The 22,564-nt window shown below is 40.0% G+C and overlaps 1 protein-coding gene across 4 annotated transcripts in view; it reads left to right on the top strand.

Moving 5' to 3' along the window:
- The window catches only part of TIMMDC1 (translocase of inner mitochondrial membrane domain containing 1), a 304,154-nt gene that overhangs the window by 25,312 nt on the left and 256,278 nt on the right, over positions 1-22,564 (top strand). For all 4 annotated transcript variants that reach the window (XM_044072937.1, XM_044072935.1, XM_044072934.1 and 1 more), the window contains exon 3: positions 11,943-12,108. In XM_044072937.1, the coding sequence (XP_043928872.1) occupies positions 11,943-12,108 (166 nt within the window). The remainder of the gene's footprint in view (positions 1-11,942; positions 12,109-22,564) is intronic.

Below are 22,564 nucleotides of genomic sequence, written 5' to 3'. Positions count from 1 at the left end.
AAACGGCCCCTTCTGCTGATAACTGCATCTTTGCTACTATAGGTCTTTGCTTCTTTCTCATGGCTGTATTTGGACCATAGACACGGTGTGACCATTTAATTAACAAATCCACTGTGGAGTAACAGTTCACTTTTTTTTTTTTTTTTTTTTTTTGTTAAAGCTTCTCAGTTTTCTGTGCTGTAAACTTTTTATTTTCAGCTATACAAGATTGTAATATCTGTATATATTTGTTCACTAGCCTGCTGTATTTCTAAGTTTCCTTCATTTTTTACTAGTACATAGTAATTGAATAATTGTAACCAAATACCTTATTGTAACCTTGCTACTTGTTTTTGGAGCTTTTCTCCCCAGGACTCCATTGAAAACGGGTTCTTTTGGTGCAGTGGACTATCCTGGTAAACCAACTGCAAATAAATAAGTATTTTTGTAAAATTTTAATGCAATCTGTTCATTCCAGTTTCTCTGGCACAGCAGGAAATCTCAGGTTTTCTCTGTAAAGATCTGTTTTCTAGCTCTGCTATCTTTGAAAGGGTTGTTCTTATTCAGACCATCTTTCCTTCTTTTCAAAACCCTCTGATTTTTTTGCTGTTTTGTCAGCTCATCTGAACAGCTACTTAAAGTTTCTTCTGTTCTTTCCAGCATTTTATTTGACTGTATTTCTGTAGTGCCTGTCCTATTTCATATGCCTCTGAATGCATTTGATTTTATTTATTTTTCTTAATTAATGGAAGCCATCTCCTGTGCTGAGATTGAAACCTGAATTGCTTTTTGCTGAACATCTACAAGGCTCTTCCCCACCACAGTCTTTACTTCTCCTCCTTTTCTAATTTTCTCCAGATTTATTCTTTGCTGACATCTATGCATTGTAGTAACTGACTCCAGTAAATGGCTTTTGCTGTCTGTTTTTCAAAGTTTCTGTTTTCATGCTAGGAGAGCTCTAATAAACCTTTTGACCATTGTGCAGCTATGTTGGAAGTTCCAGAAAGCCAAGGTGACCGACAGTCCCAGTTTGGAAGTCTCTGTCGTGGAATCCCAAACATTGTTTTTGGGACACACAATGTCCCAGTTTAGACCAGTCAGTCTGAATGGTGACCTGGCTTCGTGGGGTGGCCAGTCCCCCTGCTTTCCCATCCTGAGCAGCTCTGGGGACTTTGCAATTTTTTTGGGATGCTGTTGGGTATGGGGTAAGGTTGGATGCCTTCGCCCTGTTAGGAGCCTTCCAGGCCCTGCCACAGTCAGTCAGTTGCTCCCTCAAGGATTCCAGTGTGGGGGGGCTCTGCCTGATCCCACTCACCCAGGCAGGAGCTCTCCAGGCCCTGCACCCATCTGCCTGCCGCTCCCTTACTGACTTCTGTCTGGTCCTACTCCTTACAGGCCTCTCCTTCGACCTGGCCAAGAGACATTCCCTGGCCGAGCCCCCCCCCCCACGTTAGGGGCTCCACCACCTCCTGGTCTCCTGCAGACTGCCAAATCCTGCAGTATCACTCATGCCCTCTGACCCTCTCAGGGGAGCTTCTCTCTGATCCTGTTTGCCCCTCCAGAATTCCCCTCAGCCTCTGAGGGGCAGATACTCTCTCATGAAGGCTTCAGGGTCCCCCTGCTTTCCCATCCAGAGCAGCTCTGGGGACTTTGAGATTTTTCAAAGATGCCATCGGTTATGGGGTGAAGTTGGATGTTGTTGCCCTGGCAGGAGCTCTCCAGGCCCCTCTATCATCCGCCAGTCACTCCCTTAAGGACTTCCGTCATGGGGGGGAGGCTGTGCCTGACCCTCCTCCTCACCCAAGTAGGAGCTCACCCAGCCCTGCCACTGTCTGCCTCTATCCCCTTCCAGACTTCTGTCCCAGTGGGGGCATAGTCTGTATCCCCTCACCCAGTTTGGAGCTGTCCTGTCCACCTCTCTGTTCCTTCCAGACTTCCATCAGGATGGACCACCTCCGGGCTTCCACTTCTATCCAGGAGAGAGAACTCTTTTCAGGGTTACATATCTCTGGACTGCTGCCAAATCATGCTGTCATGTGTGCTCTTGGAGCCTTTTAGGTTATCTTCCCAGACTTGTGGAACTCTGCTGGGCTGCGAGGCCTCAGACAGTCCCTCATCCAGACTTCTGATAACACTGGTTCTCCCCTTTACCTTGCACCTAGGGCTTTCAAACTCACAGGGGAGATGGCCCTGGATCCCCCCCATCTTTGTGCTTTTTGCAGCACACCTCAGTCTGTCTTCCCCCACGGTGCCAGGTGCCGACAAATTGCTTCGAGCCTCCTAGCATGTGGCCTCTTGCCTCCTGGGTGGTGCCATTCACAGACTGGCATCCCCACAGTGCTGGGTGAAGGATGGGAGGCCAACCTGCTGACCCCGGTGCGAGATGACATGACATGGCGGCCCTATCTCCACTTCCATGGGGGCCAGGAGAATGGGATTGCAGACCTGGCTTTCTGGGGTGGCCGTTGAGTGTCCCAGGTTGATTCTTGTAACAAAATGGTCATCTTGCAGAAGGCTCACTTTCAAGTACTGAATGCGCAGCAGCTTTGGTAGCTGCCCCATAAGAATGCATGTTGTTGTAAAATGTGAAAAAATGATGGTCGTTTATCTGGGCTTAGTATTCTTCAGTCTGTTCTATAGATAAGGATCCTCTGAATACATCACCTCCTTAGATATGGCACATTAACAAGGAGCACATGCTGTTTTCTGTTAAGACTATTGATTGTATGAGAGCAGGAAGTGAATTTGGACTTTGCAAACCATTTGTTCTCCAGATCAACAAAACACAATATGAGATTCACTAATCAGGAAGATGCCTATTTCTTGAAAGTATATCTTGAACAAGTACATATTTTGATTGTAGTGAATTAGTGGGGGCATCCAGAAATCAGTCATTTTGCATTGCACCATGATAAACACCATGTACTGTTTCATTTAAAATGTAATATCTAGTACTAGCAATGAATGCATTTTAATACCTTAAACTTGGGGCCGCCTTTGTACATTTCCACAGACGTCTCTAATACTAAAACATGTTAAAAGTAAAAAGGGAAGAAACACTATTTTTCAGTGTAGTTGAAGTATCATTTGCAGAACCTTTGACAGTGCACCTCCATAGCAGGTTGCTAATGCAACAGTAGACTGAAGTGTTACACCCAAAATCACAAGGCCCTCATCCTAACAGCTTGTAAGATTTCAGTTGGTGCCCAACGGATACCTTTTTTCTTAGGATTCACTGTCTTGTATTTGAGAGAGAGCCAAATGCTAGCATGCATTACTCATCTAAATGAACAGAGAGATACTGCAGAGGGTGTCTGCATCACAGTCTGTAGACTAACCCTGTGTGCCTCCAAGTTTTACAGTGTCTTGTATCTTTATTTGTTTAATACAGGATTTGCATATTGCTCAATAAAATTTAAAATTCTCAGCAATGTATGCCTGTAAAACCTGTTTTTGCTGTAAACCAGAGATTTTCAACCTTTTTCATCTCATGACACACAAACTTATTGCAAAAATCTTGAGGCACACCAAAAATATATTTTATTTTTTGCCTGACAAAAATAGGTATAACTTTGATTTAGAAAAATTTTCCTCCTTTTTTTTTTTTTTAACTTGTATTTAATAAGATATCTGAGCATGACGCTGTTTTAGAATGTCTTTTGTGTGCGAGGCTGAATTTTGGACAGGCATGCTCTTAAATCTTCTTCCATGGTTTCCAGCTGCGATCGATTTTTTTTGTTCCTAATATTATTCATTGCAGGAAAGCTTGATTTGTTCAAATATGACATGGAGAAAGGAAGAAGTGCTTCTATTGCTTTTTTGTAATATTGAGAAATTCAATTTTAAGAGAGAACCAAATTGAAGTAGTATCTGTTGTTGAAGGTTATAGTTTTAATCCTGTCATTTCTTATCTCTGTCAACTCGTCCTCTTCTGTAATATTTAAGTTTGCACTCATTTAAGACAAATGGATCCCTTATCCAATCCAAGGATGATACATCAACCGAGGGAAAATATTTTTCAGTATTTATACTAAGTAATATTAAAGTTTGTAAAATTAGGTCTATAAGACTTCCCTCCAGTTTTCACCTTTTCGTTAGCTCAAACTTTTCTACTATATTTTCTCTCCTGATCCTTTCTTCCCAAAGCATTAGTTTTTCTCTGAAAGCATTAATTTTGCCAGTGGAAGTAAGAATATTTTCACAATTTCCTTGCATACCTGTATTAAGTATGTTCAAAGATTGAAACAAATCAGAAAGAAATGCAACCTTATTGCATCAAAGCTCGTCACTGAGAAAATCAGCTAACTGAGATTGTTGAGTTGTCAAAGTTAGAAGTTCCTCTTTTAGTTCATAAAATCTTAATAGAATGACAACGAGGTAACCACCTAACTTCTTTTTATTTATTTTACATTTGTTTACTGGGAAAGTCTGACTGGACACAGGTCCCTTTTCAATGGAGGCCCGGGTAGAAAAGCTCCAGTTACAAGGATAATGTCAACATATACTAACATACATAGAGTTCCAGTTAGACATTTCAGCAGTTTAACAAACATGCAGGATACTATGTTGACGAGAAATAATACAAAAGTAGAAGACCTACATTTTATTCCATGTTAAAGTCCCATCATAGCTCATGCTGCTACAGTTGAAGTTGAAATAATCGAGAGAGTTATACACATATAGATGTAGTTGCTACAGATGTCATTGAAATGATAAAGAGGATTATAAACTTAACAAATGAGGTTACTGCACCCTGTTATTTAAATAAAGAGGGTAGAAGATTGTTTGGGAAAGCAGGAAGGCATAATCAGGGGAGTAACAAGAACATTGCCAGGTGTCCACTAGGTGTGATATGAGGAGCTTTTTGAATTGTGAAAGAGAGCTGTTAGAAGTTATTGGGGTTGGTAGCTTACTCCAAATTTTAGGAATATAGTTAGAGAAGAGAGATTTCCTAGCTGAATTGTTGGCTTTGGTGGTATCTAGAAGGTGTTGGTTACTAGAGTGAAGAGATTGGGCTGAGGTTTATGGTTGAGTTTTTGGAGAGAAGGAGTTTTTAATGGTTAGTTGATAGTGTAGAGGCTGTGGAAATTCGAGCAAATTAAGCTGTTTTAGTGCTGTACAGTGATGTGATCTATGTAAAGCTCCAGTGGCAAATCTTGCTATTTTATTATAACAAGATTCCAGTTGGTTTAGGTCCATTTTGTGGACATTGGTTAATACTGGGGAGGCATAGATGAGGGTTGATAGAAGGTATGTGCGGTCTATGGTAACGTTTGTGTTATTTGTAAGAAATTGTGTCTATATAGGAGACCTATTTTCTTGTGATCCTTTTTGATGGTTTGAGCTATGTGAATATTGAATTTCAGGTAGTTACCAATTTCTATCATGAGCAGTTTAGTGTGAGTGTTTGGGATGATCATAGTTTTGTTCCTTGAGAAGACGTTAAAGGACTAGGGTGATAAGGGGAATCTGGTTGGGCTAAAAAGAAGGAGCTTAGTTCTGTTAAGATTTAGAATTTGCTGGGAGTTAGTCAGGTTTCTACTGACAGAAACAAATTTTGGGTTTTGGTGTGGAGGTCTTCCTGTGTGGAGGTAGCACATTTTAGGATGGAGTCGTCAGTGTATCTGTATTGTATTACGGGGGCTTGTGGTGCTGAGGTGGTGAGTGAATAGAGAATAGTAGTGGTCACGGATTGAGCCTTGTGGAAACCCCTAAGGAGACTAAAAGAAGAGGGGAGGAGAGAGTTGATGTTGTCATTGGATGGCTTTGCGGTTTTCCAGTTGGCTTTCAAGTCATGTAATAGTGGAGTTGCTGAGGTTTAGAGTGGAGAAAATATTGATGAGTTTATTGTGACTGACTATGTCAAAGGTCTTGGATAAGTCTAAAAATATGGCTGATAGAAATTCTCTGTTTCTCTGCTTCTATGGTGGTTATCAGTGTTAGTAAATGATAGTAGTGTTGTGGTCTTGCTGTGAAAGGGGCAGAAGCCATGTTGGTGTTTGATAGTTTGTGTGAGAGAAGGTAGTCCATTAGTTGGATGTGCATTACTCTTTTTCTAGTATTTTGGATGAGGGAGATAGAATGGCATTTGGGTGATAGTGGAATTATCTCTCTCGTGTAGTGGTAGAATGTAGGAGGTTTTCCATATTATGGGTACCTGGCTTTCAGATATTGAATGGTTTATGAGTATGACTACTGGGTAGGTTATTGATTCAGCTGCACTTTGTAGAAATTCTGCTGAAAGGTTGTCAGTGGGTAGAATTGTTGGTTTAAGTTTTTGAAGTAGTTTTTTACAGTTTTATTACAGATACTGGATGTAAGTTGAAGTGGCAGGAGGAGTCTTGGGATTTGGTGCTGTTCTGGGGGGCAAGAGGGGTACAATTACTGTCAAAGCCTTGAGAGTTTGCTAGGGGTTGGATAGTTTCTGCAAAGAATTTATTACATTGGATTGCAATATTATCAGAATGGTTGGTTGCTGGGCCAGGGGTGGTGGATTTACCTGGTTGAAGTTTATTAACTGCTGGCCAGAATTTTGGGGGGATTTTTGTATGTTTATTTTGGTTGTTTTGATAATAGGTTTTTTTTTTTTTTTAATTGTTGCCAGACTTTGTCTCTCGTCTTGAGTAGGAATCTACATTCTTTAGTTGGCCAGGGTGCATACTTAGATTTTACTCTAGTTCTAGGGGGAGCATGGGAGTTTAGTATGTCTAAGAATGTGTTGTTGAATGAGTTAACTGCATTGTCAAGAGGTAACTGTTTGACAGATTCCCAGTTACAACTATTTTAGAGTGGTGATGAAGCTATTTTAAGTTGATTTTTTTTTGTTTGTTTCTGATTAAGCGGAAGGTGGGATGGATGACTTGTTGAGTCAGAGTCCTGAGAAGGAAAGTTGGCTGCTGGCCACTTACACTATCTGGCAGACAACCTAATTGAGATACTTGAGAAGGGTTGCTAACTAAAATCCAGTCAAGAATTGACTGTTTTTTGGAAGATTTTATCAGTCCTTGTAGAGGAGGTGATGAGTTGAGTAAACCCATGGAGGTTTATGTGGGAAGATGTTTTTTCTGAGGAGCTAAGTCAATCTATAGTGAAGTCTGACATCAGAATTGTTTCTTGTGGGAGAGAATAGGATATCCAGAGAAGTATGTTTTCCAGAGTGGGATATAACCACCGATAATATTAATGTGTTTTTTGGGATTAATTTTTAATTTGGCAAAGATAAGTTCAGCGTTGTCAAATTCAGGAATGGTTATGTCTACATGGTGTAGAATTAGGTGATTCTTAAATAATACAGCTACCCGTCCACCCTTTCTAGATTTCCTGTCTTTTCGTATAATATTGTAATCTGGAGCTGTGTTATTTCATTGTTAATATTGTATGTAATGTTGTTAACTTCTGTATGGAATAACAGCTGCATGTGAGAAACTTCTTTTGGGGAACATAGTGCTGCAAACAATCTTGATTGTAACAGCCTGCTTTTTATATAACTGGTAATTGTGACATTCTCATCTAGTACTTTTTTCATCTCTGATGCCAATGATTTTGATGCCAGTGTAACAAATCCTTTTACACTTCATGACCTAGAGTGGGCACAATCTGTACAAATACTGATGCAGGACAAGTTATGTCAATTGCTAGTCCCTCCACCAATAGGGACCTATTGCCCTTGAGCACAGCTAAGATGGCAACGTCATGTTTTGTACCCATGTGTATTCGGGTTAGTCAGCATTGGTACAACAGTACCTTGCCTCCATGATAATTCTTGTATTTACTTAATGCAAAATAATATGGAGGCAGTGGCTTTTGGTGGGTTGTGGACGGACATTTTTGGTGTCAGCAACAGCAGGTGAGTCAAGTAATCCTTAAGTTTTAAAAGGCTAACTATCTTTTTAAAAAATCTTATGGCACATCTGTTGACCTCTCGAGGCACACTAGTGTGCCATGGCACACTGGTTGAAAATCCCTGCTGTAAACTCTTAAGTTAAGCAGTTTTTCAAGGGAGTCCTACATTTGAGATCTCTTGAGGTATACAGTGGCACTAGCTTAGAATTTAATAAAAGTAATTTAACTTTATTTTTGTTAGACCATGACTTTGGCTGACCTCCATAATACTTCTCTTGGAAGACTTTCTTTTTGGTGGCAGTTATTTCAGGCTGACAAATTTCTGAACTGCAGACATTAATGTGTAAAGAGCTATATGCAACCTTCCACAAGGAGAACATATCTTTAAAAGCAAATCCCATGTTCATATCTTTGGTTCAGTGTGCATTCTATATTCTTTTTCTCCTAAACAAAAAAAAAAAAAAAGAGTGCGGGGAAAGAATTGTTCACTTGATTGCTATCCATAGACATTCTGCTACTATGTGGAAATTTGTGCAAATAGCCAAACCACTGGACAAACTGATTTAAGTTGCTTGATTACATAATGACCATGTTTACTTTCTATATTAAAAAAAGCTCTTTTGTAAATGCATAGCCAGTTTCATAATTTTCTGTTAGGATAAGTACTGTAAGACAATGAATCTGGAAGTAATTTAACATTCTGTTTGGTAGACAGTTGTTTCAGCTTTGTTTATGATTGTGTCAAGTCATAGTCTTCTTGAGGCTGCCATTTGATGATGCAAGATCCTTTTTTCCAGCTTTACAAATTGGATGCTATTCTGTATAGGATCTTTTAGATCTACCACCCATTTGTGGTGTCTGAAAGGTGCACTAATTAGTGCTTTCAAATCATATATGAATATAATTTTCTGCTGCAGTGGTCCTAGTAATGTGTATAGTACCTTTATATGATATACTGGGTCTATGTCAAATCTTCGAACGCTGGAAATGTCGAACGTCATATGGTTGTGACCATATGATCGACATTTCAAGTGTTCGAAGATTGACTTTTAACGACGCCGTACAGTGCAGAATGCAAGAATTTCCCTTTTCTGTACTGAAGTATGGTCTTGGAGTTGGTATATTTTAAGTAGGGGGTGTGTGGGGGGATTCAGGGGGGCTTACCCCCCCTGCTCGCACTGTTAAGGTGTGGTTTGTTTGTTTGTTTATTTATATATATTCAAACTTCCGAATGTCGAACATAGTCTCGACCATATGGTATTTGACATTTTGGATGTTCGAATATATAACATAGACCCGATATACTCGCCTTATTACATTAAACTCTCAGTTAACCAGAACTCAAGCAACCAGAAAAAAAAATTGAAGAAATAGAGTACAGTTTTCATGTGTTGCACTTTGTTTCCCACCTTCAGAAACATACCTTTTTTATTTTAAAAAGGAAGATGGGAATACATTTTCTCTCTCTCCCAACCTAAGAACAAGTCAAACTAACCAAATAGTATAGGGTATAGAACAAGTCAAACATAACCAAATAGTATAGAGTATAGTATCAGTCAGGCCTATTGTTAATAGTAACTCTCAAGCAACCAGAAACTACAGTTATCCAGCATTTACTCATCCCCATGGGTGCTGGTTAACCGAGAGTTTACTGTAATTGGTGTATAAATACCAGGATCATTGCTACCAGATTGGTTGCCTCAGTCTATCCCTCTGATAACTATATACATATTCGTTCTGGTGCCAGCTTTTTCTAGGAGTAGTTTACGACTTGTTAGTTTTTTATCAAGATAAATCTTATATTTAACAAACAAATTTAAAAATGTGTAAAAGAAATGTAACTTTATCTGCACATTATTCTCTATATAGAAATATATAATTGTGTATATTCTTGGGAAATACATGCATATTCATTTTCTATTTTGTTTTTCCTCCTCCTGAAGCTCATTTAGCAGGTCCATTTTGGTGCAATCTGTCTGTCAAGTCTATTCATGGCCAGAGTTAATGAACTGAAACAATTGCTCATTTTAATAGTCAGGCTGTCCTCTCATTGCATGAGATCTATAATTACTTGCTTAGGATCACCAAGCCATTGTCGCCTGGTCTTACAGCCATTGTGGCTATGCAGACCTATGCTTGCACAGAAACTATCAGCTAATAGGACCGTCATCTTCCTCCCTCCAGGATAAGTGAGGCAGCATATAATACTGAATCTCCTCCGTCCCTCCATGGCTGTTGCTAATTGTGCTGGGTCATAGTCTTGATACTTGACTCTACCTTCCTCTTTATTCACGGAAGGCATTCTGTGTATCACTAGATATTCTACACTTTTATCTGCTTCAGAACAACACAACATAAATGTTAAGTTTTTTTATGTTTAGAAGATTTCTGGCTGGTACATGCCACTGGAAGGTACTTCATTTACAGACTTCAAGTAAATTGTTAAGAAAATTGATAGTAGTTGAGAATAATGCGTTGGTCCCAAAATTTTGCGCCTTTTGCCTGATTGAATGCATACTGTGTTCACGCAGAATGCTTTTGAAGTGAGTGTGACGCCCGTGCCCTGGCCCAGCAATCAAGGAGCCTCAATCCTCGCCACTAACACCAGAGAGGGCATCTCGTATATGAGGAAAAGATACTTACAGTAAAGTGCAATTTCCCTTAAGAGCACACCGAGATCACAGTCAGTCCGGGGCAAGCTAAAATCTCCAGCACCCTCTGTCCAACCAGTGCTTCGTGTCCCTGCCAGTAGCGGACACACACACACACACACACACACACACACACACACACACACACACACACACACACACACAATTAGAGAAGTTTATACAACCACATGGACACTTCTGGGGAAGGCTGGCACAGGTTCTCCAGCTGTGCCCCTTTTACCCAGACTATATGGTAGAAATCCTGCCACCACCCAACTAATAATTATCAGCTACTCAAAGGCCCTTAAACGGGTGTCCAATTATTACTATACAATATTATTATCCAATTGGTAGTATAACTAAATGATCAAGGCTTATTAGAGTGACTTGATACAGGATCCTTTATATACATGCAATGTACTCTTAGAGTTTAACTTATCTCTACACAAAACAGCCACAGTTGAAAGGTTTTAAAATATTTAATAATAAAACAAGACAATACTTCTTACTACACAGTGCTAGTCAAGACTTCAGAGACCACAGAGAAATACTTTAAAATAATTCAGTAGTACAGTTGCGACATCACAGAAAAACACTTGGCTAGAAACTAGAAAGATTAGACTATTTCTAAAAGAAAACACAAATATAAGATAACTTACATAAGACAACAGGCAGTGTTGTGAGTTTGGATGGTCAAGACAAAAATGCTTAATGCCTTCTGATTCTCTCTATTTAAATTGCTGTTGCCATCCTTGTTCCCATTACATCATTTCTTGTACACTTTCCTGGTGTTCCCAGGCTAACAGATACTACATAATTATCTTGCACCTGCAGGAAACTACATCAATAAAAGACATTCCATATGTAAACTGTAGTAATTTATTCCTTAAGTTAAAACAATAGGCAGGATGCTTCACTCCAGACTCATCAACTCCAAATTCTAACTTCAAAGGGACAGGTATGAAATGAAATAACTTCAAAGGACAGACAAGAAATGCTTAACCTAGTTTTCTTTACAGAAGAGGGCAATGTTGCTACATTGTTGTTCAGCATGTCACAGCGTGTTCTTTCAGTTAAGAAAACAAGTTTGTAGTTCAACATTCATATTTGCAAATGATAGAATTATGTATAAAATCCTATCTGGCTACTCTGGCAGCCTTCACAGTGAGCACCTGATGAAATAAGAAAGGATTCTTCAGAACTCTCTTCTTTTGAAGTCTGGAGTACTATTATTTTCATCACGTACCATGGTGTATGCTGCACTCATTCATGAATGCTACTGTTGTTGACTTGTATAATATTATGCTTGTTCTATGTATTGTAGTTTATTCAAGATCATTGTATGAGAAGTAATGTAAAAATGTGCTATTTTTAGATTGAGTCCATTCAATTTTTATGGAAAATTAATGGACTGCATGAGTTTTAAGGCGAAAAAAGAAACGTTCAGCTGCTATGTGTTCTTACTTTTAGTGAGATGCAAGCTTGTCCGGAGGAACTTACTAATATTGTGAAGGGTACCCTCACAGCTACAGTAATTGGAATGTTGTATGGTGGTGTCCCAGCAGCACGGCATGCCAGGCAACAGTATATGGAGAGAAGCAAAGCTGAAATTTATGGTCACCGTGTGGAGGCAATAGTAAGTATTGGAATAAGAGCAGGAAAACTTTTTTTATGGTTAATTTTTCTTGGCTAAAGTGATTTGTCATCTTTCATATGTTGTTTTTCTAGTGTCAGAATCAGTTTTGTCCCACTAGAGTCTGTTATTGTATCTATGCCTTCCTTGAGCTTAAAAGACCATTACTGCCATACAGTGATAAAAAATGTGTATTTTTTCATCTCATCTTGATCTTCTATATTTTCATCTCTGTGCAGTCCATTACTATTTTTCACGGTTTTATTTTCCAAAATAATGTTTTAAATTGGATTTTTTTTAAAACCCAGGAATCACTTGTGTCAGTGTGCTTCTATCATTGCCATCAAGTTTCTTCATTCTGAAACTGCAAAGTAAAAGTGCTTTGAAATTCCCAAAGGCTCAGTAGATTTGTCCTCATGAGAACATAGGAGGATAGGAACAATTCTAAACAAGTGATCATAGGAAGCATAAGTTGCCTAATCATATACACCTTAATTGTTCTTGCCACCTTTTTTTAAAGTGATCAACAGCATTTGTCTCCCAAATTCGGTAGGGACATAAATGATAAATTCTGGGGCAAATTTGTATTTAACATTTGTTGACCGGGAAAGTCCAACAAGGACAGAGCCTATTTTCAGTGGAGATCCAAGGAGAAGCACTCCAGACTCGTGTCTTTGGAATGTGGGAGGAAACCCACATAAACTCAGGGAGGACATGCAGACTCCATCCATTCATCAAGACTAGCCTTCAAGGTAGCCAAGATTTTACTTTGTTTGACTTGTAATGGTAGTTTATAAGCTGGGAATACATTTCATTTGGGAACTATCACTTTAACAAGTCTGTTTGTTGATTGAGATTGAAATCCGTGGTGCAGGTGTTTGCAGGACCACTAGTTTTTGCAAAGGAATAGAATAAATAGGATTGTGTCTTTTGCAGCTCTAATGTGTGACATGGACCACCTCAAAGTGGCTGGTTGGCTACTGAGTATGAGTGTTGTGCTAATCTGTTGGGAAAATTGAAGGATTTTGGGCCTTTCATCTTTACAAATCTTTAGGCTATTCCAGTTAAGTAATATGCTTGGATTTGTACATACAATACTGGGGGACCTGTTACGGGAATTTTGCAGCAGTAAGATGACTCCCTTGGATCTTGAGGCTGTTTGCTTGGAAATTTATTGAGCTTGATAGTTTCTGACTAAGGTGGAAGCACAATGACTGGCTGAAAGAGTTCCACATAAGTCACCAGATCTCTTATTGCTGTGTCTGTCTGAAAAGGAGTACCATTTATAATGCTTGAGATGAGAGCAGCTTTTTTGTCAATTACTACTACACTGCAGTTTTGTGTTCGGCTTGAGATCATTCTAAGTGCAAGAGGTATGTGGATATTCCAGCTTTTGCTAGAGCTGTTTAGATCATACTTCTGGAATAGAACATAGCTTGGATATGTGCAAAATAGATGCTGAAGAGGAGAGAGTAGCACTGATCCCCATTAGTTATAATTATACACATTGTGAAGGTAACAACAGTTTTCACAACTTGATATGTTGGATATACAATTTGCAGTTCAGCAGCTTGGGTTTGAGTTTGTTTTAAGTAATACCAGTATGGGGGATAAAGTCAAGCACCTAGGCCAGGGTCAAGAGAAACAGCATTTTCATTAAGTGACAAATTTCCACAGCCTCTTTAATCCTTTTAGAGAAATTTACAAGGTTCAGGAGACAGGACTTGTACTGTTTACAAAGCCAAACTGATTGGAATCTATATCATTTAGGTTGGCTGTCTCTGCATTGATAAGTTCTGCTACGACAACTTCCATGCCTTTGCATCTACAGCTGATGTATCTGTAATTACCTGTTTCCCTAGAGGGCTATCCCTGTGTAGTGAGAGTCACGGAGGCAGTTCTTTAGGTGTGTGACACAAACCCTGTGGATAAGCTGAGGTTAAGCATTTTAAGTTGAAGCTCCGATGGCATACACTGGACACTGATGAGGATACAACCTAATATGTTGTTTGGTCCCACAGAATTATTATTTATAGCTTTTGTCTGGGGTTCTGAGACTTTTTCTTAAGTGTTTCAGGAAGAAATTAAATTTCCAGGGCTAATGGGGCCAGATGTTTGTGTAAGTGAGGTAAAGCTATAACTACATTTGACTTAAGATATTTAATATCCTTGGAACTGGAATGTGGAGTATTAAAACAGATGGAGGTCAGCATATTGTTGGACGTTGTCTCTTAATTTCATGACATTAATGAAGAAAGTTTTGTAGTTTCCTTTAATATTTGTAGTGATCTGTAATTGACAGTACACAGTAAGTGCAGTGAAATGAATTCCAGCAGACTGTAAGTTTGTGACCGAATGGTGGGAACAATAAGAACTATAGATGTCTTGCTGGGTGGGTTTTTCTGTGACAAAAATCTTAAATGCAAAAGATGAGATAGCATGAGGCTCATGTTGCTGCTGTTTTCCTCTCACGCAGCTGAACATCTTCTGACCACAGTGCTTCACCATGATCGCTGAGTTTACAAGCCCCTTCTGACTCGCACTTACTTGCTCTGAAGTAAGATTGGGAACTACAAGGTGATCAAGGAATTCTGGGACAGTGTCCTAATGCTACCACGGAAGTTATCTTTAATATTTTGTCTTCACCCTTGCACATGCCCAGAAACATCCTGATGGTGGGATGTGCAGTAGTCAATACTGAACTGTCTCTCACTTCCACATGGGGTAACATCAGCTTAACACTCTGCCCACCCTCTGGCAGCACCTTGCCATTGTTTCCTTAGCATACACCACAGAAAATTGAACCCAAACATGCGTCTATGTAATGTACCCCCCCCCCCATAGGCACATCTATACAACCTTGCCAGCACCTCTGAAGTTCAGTCCACTAGTTGAACCCATGTCACCTGGACTGTAGTTCTGGCTTTACCCCTTTTTTGCTATGGTTCAGGCAGAAGTAATCAATTTTTTTAATTCAGAAGTATGTTTGGACGAGTCACAGTTTAATGCAGACATAGTGATAATTGTATGCCATTTCTTTTCGTAGGCTGAAAGGTTTGTACTTGGCTAACTGCCCCTGCAGGCCATTTTCAGCCTAGCCAGTTATTTCATCTGAGAATCGAGCCCTGTGCCTTGTATGTGTAGAATAAATTCTTTGACTATTATGCCAAATCCCAACCCCTTTGTATACATTCATGGGTTTATAGGCAAGTACTAGGCTAGCTTCCCTTGCGGGTCATTTTAAGCCTAGCCAGTTTTTTTTTTTGTGCTTGAATTAACCTATCACGTTTGGTTAGAGATTACTCTTACTCACTCTGTAATAGATTAGTTTAATATTGTCCATAATGGGAATAAATTGGATCATACCGTACATAATTTGAAGGGTCTATGCATGGAATAGAGCATTTAAGAGCTGTCTCTGTACATTAATAGTACAGGGGGCAGTCCTTAGGTAAATTTTCAGTTAACCATCTATAGATCCAAGTTGTGCTTAAAAATGGACAGGGATGAACTTTTGTTTCGGAGCAGCAGTATTCTCTGCATGGTAACCGGTTTCTCCAAATTGTTCTGTTGCAGAAGAGGTTTAGGTCCCTGCACCAAGTATTTCTAATGTTGTTTGACTTGCTGATGTACAGCAAATGCATCAGTATTGGGTTGGAGGATGCCTTGTATGCCAGACACAGGTTGCCTGTTATCCGTCTGCAGAATACCAAGTGTAGCGATAGGGTTTTGAGTCGGTCCACGTAGAACACATTTATGCTTTTTGTCCTTTTTAGTAAGGTATCTCTCTGGGCATTCCAGTTGTTGTATTTGTCCGGAAAGAGACATGACAAAGGGCGTGTTATATTCAGTGATTGGCCTAATGATGCCTGAGTAAAGGGGTACAGTGACATCCATATATGTAGACAAAATCCCTTTTCATAAGCTGTGGAGTATATATAGACTTTCTTACAACAATGGACTTATGTTAGTTAAAGGTCAGGTCACTGTCCACATAACTTTCCAAATAGCTGGGTCAATGTGGTAGCTCCCTGGGGTAGATGACTTCCCAAATGATGCAATAATGCATTTTTTGGCATGGTTTGTCCATGGTTTTAGCACCAGATATTTATTTAGGGCAAACCTTCCTACAGGATGGCCAAGTCATTTGGGGCTTCATTGACTATTCCTAGCTTGCAGTCATCTGCTGACTTAGTCAGCCAGATCCTTTTGGTACTGACTTTTAAGTAGATGCCAAACAGAAGAGAACCTAGCACAGAACCCTACTGGACTCCAATGGTGGTTGTTCTCTTTGTGGACGTAACTTCCTTTTGATTTCCTGCTTCCTATCTGCAAGTCATTTGTCAATCCAGCAGGTGACAGGGGTTTATTCTTAGTTTATTTAGCGTTTCTGCAATGCCTTATAGGAAATTGTCAGCTTTTGCCAGATCAGAAGTATGTGGTATGAACCATCTTTGCCTTCATACGTTGCTTTGTTGACGTTTTCAAAAAAATCTGCCTGGTTGAGTAAGCATGACCTTTTCTTGATGAATCCAAACTGAGAAGGGTCCAGTATTTGGAGGTTCCCTGTGACCTCATTGATTAGTTCCATGATAAATCGTTTTCCATATCCGACTGTTTAGACTTATGATTGTGTATTTGCCTGGGTTTGTGGAAGGTCCTGCCTTATGCAAGCGAATGACTGTAGTTGTTCATTCACTTGGTACAAAACCTGTAATGAAGCTGAGATTGAACAGCAATGGGTGTGTGGCTAAATCATGCTGCAAGCTATACAAGATGCACCCAGAGATCTTGCAAGGACCCATAGAGGCAGTATTTTTAGCTTTTGATAGCATTGTTAGGATTTAGTCTTTTGTGATAGCTGGAGGCAAGCCAGTTTTAGGTACATCTTGAGGGGCAGACTATGGGGGGAGAGGGGGAAAGTTAGAGCTAAATCGATCTGCCAGCAGGTTTGCTGTTTCTTCAGCCTCACTGTATGTAACATCGTTCATATTCAGCTCAACTGATTTTTTAAACCAATTCCTTTAAGAATGTTTAAGGTAAAGGTCCCTGGGTCCCTGGAGGCATATAATCTGTTATGAAGAAACAGCTATTCAAGAGCGATTAAAACATGAATGCAATTAGAACTCTTATGGATAAACATGGCAATTTGCACCATATTTTTGAAAAGTATATAAGCAATGGAACAAATAGCATTAAAAGTAATATTTGCTAGTCATAAAGGCTGCATAATAAACTGCTGCTAACAGAAATGTAGATATGACTTCTTTCCTTTCACTTATTTTATGAGAACTCTCACTTTTGCTGTGAATGTTATAAAATAAATGAATGTGTGCATACACCTTTGTGTCTATCTGCCTCTCTCACCCCTCTCTGTCTGTCTGTCTCTCTCTCAAATATGAGAGTCTGATATAGTCAGTTGAGCTTGACAAAAGTGCTCACTCTAATTCCCACTGCTTTGTTCTACCAGCAACAGTGTTTTTTTTATTATTGTTATTATTAATTCATAGTATCATAGGAGATGACTAGACTAATGGCTCTGGGTCCCTTACAAGCCTAGCCAAGCATTTATCCCCAAAAGAGAAACCTCAATCAGCACCTGTCACCCTTGTCAGTGAGGGACAGAGGTGGAACCCCTGGGACAGATTTGTGGTTGCCCATCCACTCGTCAAGGTTGTGCTTGAAAAGGGTCAGCGACATACTTTGTTTGACGTGTATGGGGAGTCTATTCCAGAGATGGGGCAGCCTTTGGGAGACAAACCTGTCTCTCCAGCAGGTTTTGTTAATGTCACATATTAGATTTAAGCCTTTTGATCGGGTACTATGCGAGGAGTTAGACTTACGGATATGGAGCATCTATAGTAGAGCAGGGTTTGAGATTGCCTTGTAGGCGAGAGACAGATCACCTCTGAGCAATCTGCACGATACTGAGTAGGGATAGTGATTTGAGCCTGTCAGCATAAGACAGGTGTTTGAGGCCATGGATTCTCTTCGTAAGGTATTTCTGTGGCCTTTCCAGTTGGTGCAGGTATTTGGGGTGGGGGTATACCAAACAGGGCATGGTACTCCATTATTGGCCTAATGAGGGAGGAGTACAGAGACATGACCTCCTTTTTTTTTTTAAGATGCATTCCCTTTACTTATGAGATGAACCAAGTAAAGGGCTTTTCTGACCACTCTCGCTACGTGATGGTCAAATGTGAGATTGTTGTCAACTTGTGTACCCAGGTCTGTCACCACAAGTTGTGTGCTTAGGTGGTTGCTGCTAATGTGGTAATCATTAAGGGCCATGTTTTTGCTGAATAGTATGATAATACATTTTTTTTTTTCATTAAACTTAAGGCCATGACTTTGGCGCCAGTCATTTGTTGCTGTGAGACCCTCTTGAAGTATGTTAACATCATTTGGAGAGTCAATGTCAGCACCCAACTTAGTTGTCCGCAATCCTGGTCAGCCACAGGCCTTTTGTCTTTGCCTGGGCCTCTGAGAAGTAGATGCGAAACAAGAGGGGTCCCAGGACAGATCCCTGGGGGACACTAATAGTGACATGTCTGCTGTCGGAGGTAGTGGCACCTATTTTGACCTTGTGGGTCCTATCAGTGAGCCAGTTGGCCACCCACCTGATGAGATAGGGATTTACGCCAGGTTCTGTTAGCTTTTTGATGATGTCCGAGTGGAAGATTGTGTCAAAGGCTTTGGCCAAGTGAAGGTAAGCTGTATGTACTGACTTTCCCTCATCCAGTGCCTTGGTGACAGTCTCAGAAAAAGTCAGCCAGGTTCAAGAGGCAAGATCTGCCCTTGACTAATCCGAACTGGGTGAGGTCAAGAGTTTGGAGATTGCTTATGTCCTTGTTTATGAGGTCCATAATAATATGCTCCATGGCCTTACAGATCAGACTTGTCAAGCTAATGGGGCAATAGTTTCCAGGGTCAGTAGTGGCACCACCTTTGAGCAAAGGGATGACAATGTCAGTTCTCCAATCTTCTGGAATGAAGCCTGTACTTAGGCTATGGTTGTATAGGGTGCTCAATGGTGAGGAAAGTTCTTATTGGAGATGTTGCAGAATACAGCTTGGGATACTATCACGTCCCATGGAAGCTATGTTCTTTGCCTTGGATAGGGCCTTTAACACTTGATCTCCTGAGGTGTGAGGTGCGGGGCAAGTATCGGGGATGTTGAATGGGCCTTTGGGGGGGACAGGAGGGGGTGAAGTTTGCACTGAACTTGTCTGCTAGCAGACTGGCTAAGTCAACAGGATCAGTGTAAGTGGTATCATTAAGAACTAATTCGGAACGAGCCTGGGCTTTGCCATGGTGGTTTCTGATATAACTGAAAAAAGTTTTGTGGTTAGCCTTTGTTTCAGAGGCTAGTTACAGTTCATAATTGGCTTTGGAGGTTTTCAGTAGTGATCTAATTTGCTTGTTGAGTCTAAGGAGGGAGTTTTTCCAATTAGGAATTTGTGTCTTTTTACCCTTGGACAACAGTTTCTTCCTTTTGTTGTAAAGCCTGCTGATAGAGGATGTCCACCAGACAGGTTTGTATTTCCCTGAGTAGGAGGTTTTAGTTCTGTTGGGTATGGCTGAGTCCATGCAGTTGTACAGGTGCTTGTATACTGCACAAGCATACTGTTCAGAATATTTGTCTGCATCCACTGAAGGGGGGCAGTGGTGAAGCTACTGATACCTTCTGTTAGAAGGTTGTAGTCAGTTTTTGAGAAGATTTTTTTTTGCCTGGTTATAGCTGGGGGGGTTGGATAGGATAGACACTTTGAATGAGACAGACCGATGGTCTGATCTCCCCAGGGAAGAACTTACTATGGAGGTGGTGCATCAGTCGTCTATGTTGGTGAGAACCAAGTCTAGAATGCTATCTCCCTTTGTTGGGGATGAGACAAGCTGCTCTAGTGTGTTTAAAACTGATGAAGTCAAGGAATCTGGTGAGTGCATTAGAGTAGGAATAGTTCACCTAGTTTATGGTGGGGTAGTTGAAGTCAACAAGGATCAGGGTGTTAGGGGGTACCTTGATGGACTCAAGTAAGTCCAGGTAGGAGGAGTGGGTGTCCTGAGTCATGGGGGGGGGGTCTATAGCTGGCTATAACTTGAATGGGTGTATTGGCAGTTGTCAATTGCTCCTGGAGTAGTTCTAGTGCATTATGCTGGCAAACCAGTCTGGAGGTGTGCTTGTCTTTAATGGAAAGTAGAAACTCCTCCACCCTTATTCTTCCCGACCTCATTTTGGGGTTGGAATGTGTGGAATGAGGTTTAGTCTGGTAAGGCAGGGGTGCTCTCTCCAGCCTTGAACCAAGTTTCCGTTGTCAGCATCTTCCAATGCTAGGAGAGCCTCCAGTGAGTGCATTTTCCAGGTTAAGGCTCATAGCGTTAAGCAGCATGACCTTCAACTTGTTTTTTGACGGACCTTTTTATGTTGGAAGATTTGTCTGTGGGACTTTGCCTAGAAAAGGCACAATGGGGGAGGCAAGAGCCTTGGCCAGAATCCTGAATCCCTGAATCTCTGGCAAAGCATAGAGGCCTGTCAACCATGTCATCCCAGGCAGACAGATACTGTATCCCCTTTGACTGATACCAGAAACTAAGCCAATTGTTGAATTCAGTTATTTTTTTGTTGGTACTGTAGTATCATTCTTGGTGAAGGTAGGATGCTGCTTAGGGCTAGAGTCATACCTGCCTGGGACAGATACTCTTGACAGCTCAATTATGTTTCTCTTCATCTAGGCCAGGGAGGTATGTCTCAAGTCATTCACACCAACATGAACAATGACAGTCATATTTGTACCGGTTGTGGAGAGACTTGCATGCGTGATGTGGTGGATTCTGGCACCTGACAGACAACTGACCGTGATCTTCTCCTTGTCGAGCCTGGTGAGAGGGACATCTCACAACTGAGATGCCAATGACTAGTATGTTTGGTTTATTGTTATGGCTTATGGACTGAGTTGGTTTATTGTTATGCCTTATGGGCTGTGTTTGTGAGGCACTGGTGTGTTGTCTGCTGTCTGTGATTTGTTTGGTAGTGTGTGTGGAATGTCTGTGAGTGTGTTTTGGAGATCTCTGCTGTTTTAAGTAAGTTTTTATTGAGGACCTCTGTATATGTGGGTGCATGCTGGGTGGTGTGGTGTTTGTGCTGGCAAGCTCCTCTTTGTCAGAGGTACTGACTGAGGTAGGAGAGAGCATGGATTCCATTTTGCTGATATAGATTCATTTCTTGCTAGGAGAAGAGGGTTGTCAGTGAATATCCGGCAGTTGCTACAGCATCTCAGTATGCCCATGTCGACCAGGCTGGCAGGAGACACTTGATGAGGAATCGTCCATAGTGTTCTGAAAATTGGAAGGACTTTGAACGTGAGAGTTTTAATCTGAGTTTGTCCACAACAGTGTAGTCCACGAAAACTTTCTTAAATGCAAAATATCTGGCCTAAAGCCCAAGTGATAAAACCAAGACTAAGAGGGTTAGAATAACGATGATGAAAGAAAACTCCGGACTCACCATGAGAATAAAATAAAAATAAACTTTAATGAACAAACGGTAAACGCTTTCGCGTATTCAGAGATACGCTTCCTCTGACCATGACATCAAGTTAAATACTGTGTGCTTATATAGTTAAACATCCACATCATTGTTGGTAATTAAGTAATTAATTAAACAATTAAACAATCAATGAGCTGGCCATTTAAAGAAATAGCTTACTGAATATTCAGTTCTTAATGCAAAGTACACTATTATGCAGTAAGGAAATGCAGTCATTCATAGCTGCTTTAAAAAACCTTTAGATGCATATAACTTGTTAAAAATCTATTTGACATCTAAATAAGCATATATAAGCATATATAAATATATATTTAATAAGAACATATACATATTAAGAATAAAAGATGATATATGTTAAATATATAAATATAAACTATATATAACATTAATGCCTAATGCATAATACTGAAATGTGTAGAAAAATATGTGTGTGTATATAAGCAAGCAGATAAATAAACAGATAAATAAACAGGCTAGATGATGCTAGGTCAGCTCAACTAGGCAATGGAAAACAAAAACAATATCAAATATTATAATGAGCTCAATTGATATATACTATCATGAAGTAGTTGTGATGATTCAACTCAAAATTATATCAATATTTATGTAAACAACTAACTACCTAAATAGATATGTTTAACTGTATATAGATAATCAATTTGATAAATGTATGTTTATGACCTAGGCAAAGCCAATAGGACCTTACTCTCATGAATGTATAAAAATTAATACAGAAATAATGTAGAAAAAATATATATCAAAATATGTTAAAAATATATAAAAAATATATGTGTATGAAAAATCTATAAAATCTAAACTCCATTTAATTGTAACTGAATTGGACATTATCTACGTGAAGCGAAGTATGACCTCAGGGAAACATACATATTCAAACCTGGGGGATGGTGTCCC

The sequence above is a fragment of the Protopterus annectens genome, chromosome 5.part1, assembly GCF_019279795.1.
Source record: "Protopterus annectens isolate FY-2018-M chromosome 5.part1, PAN1.0, whole genome shotgun sequence".
Classification (NCBI taxonomy): domain Eukaryota; kingdom Metazoa; phylum Chordata; order Ceratodontiformes; family Protopteridae; genus Protopterus; species Protopterus annectens.
This window is presented reverse-complemented; position numbering and strand designations above follow the sequence as displayed.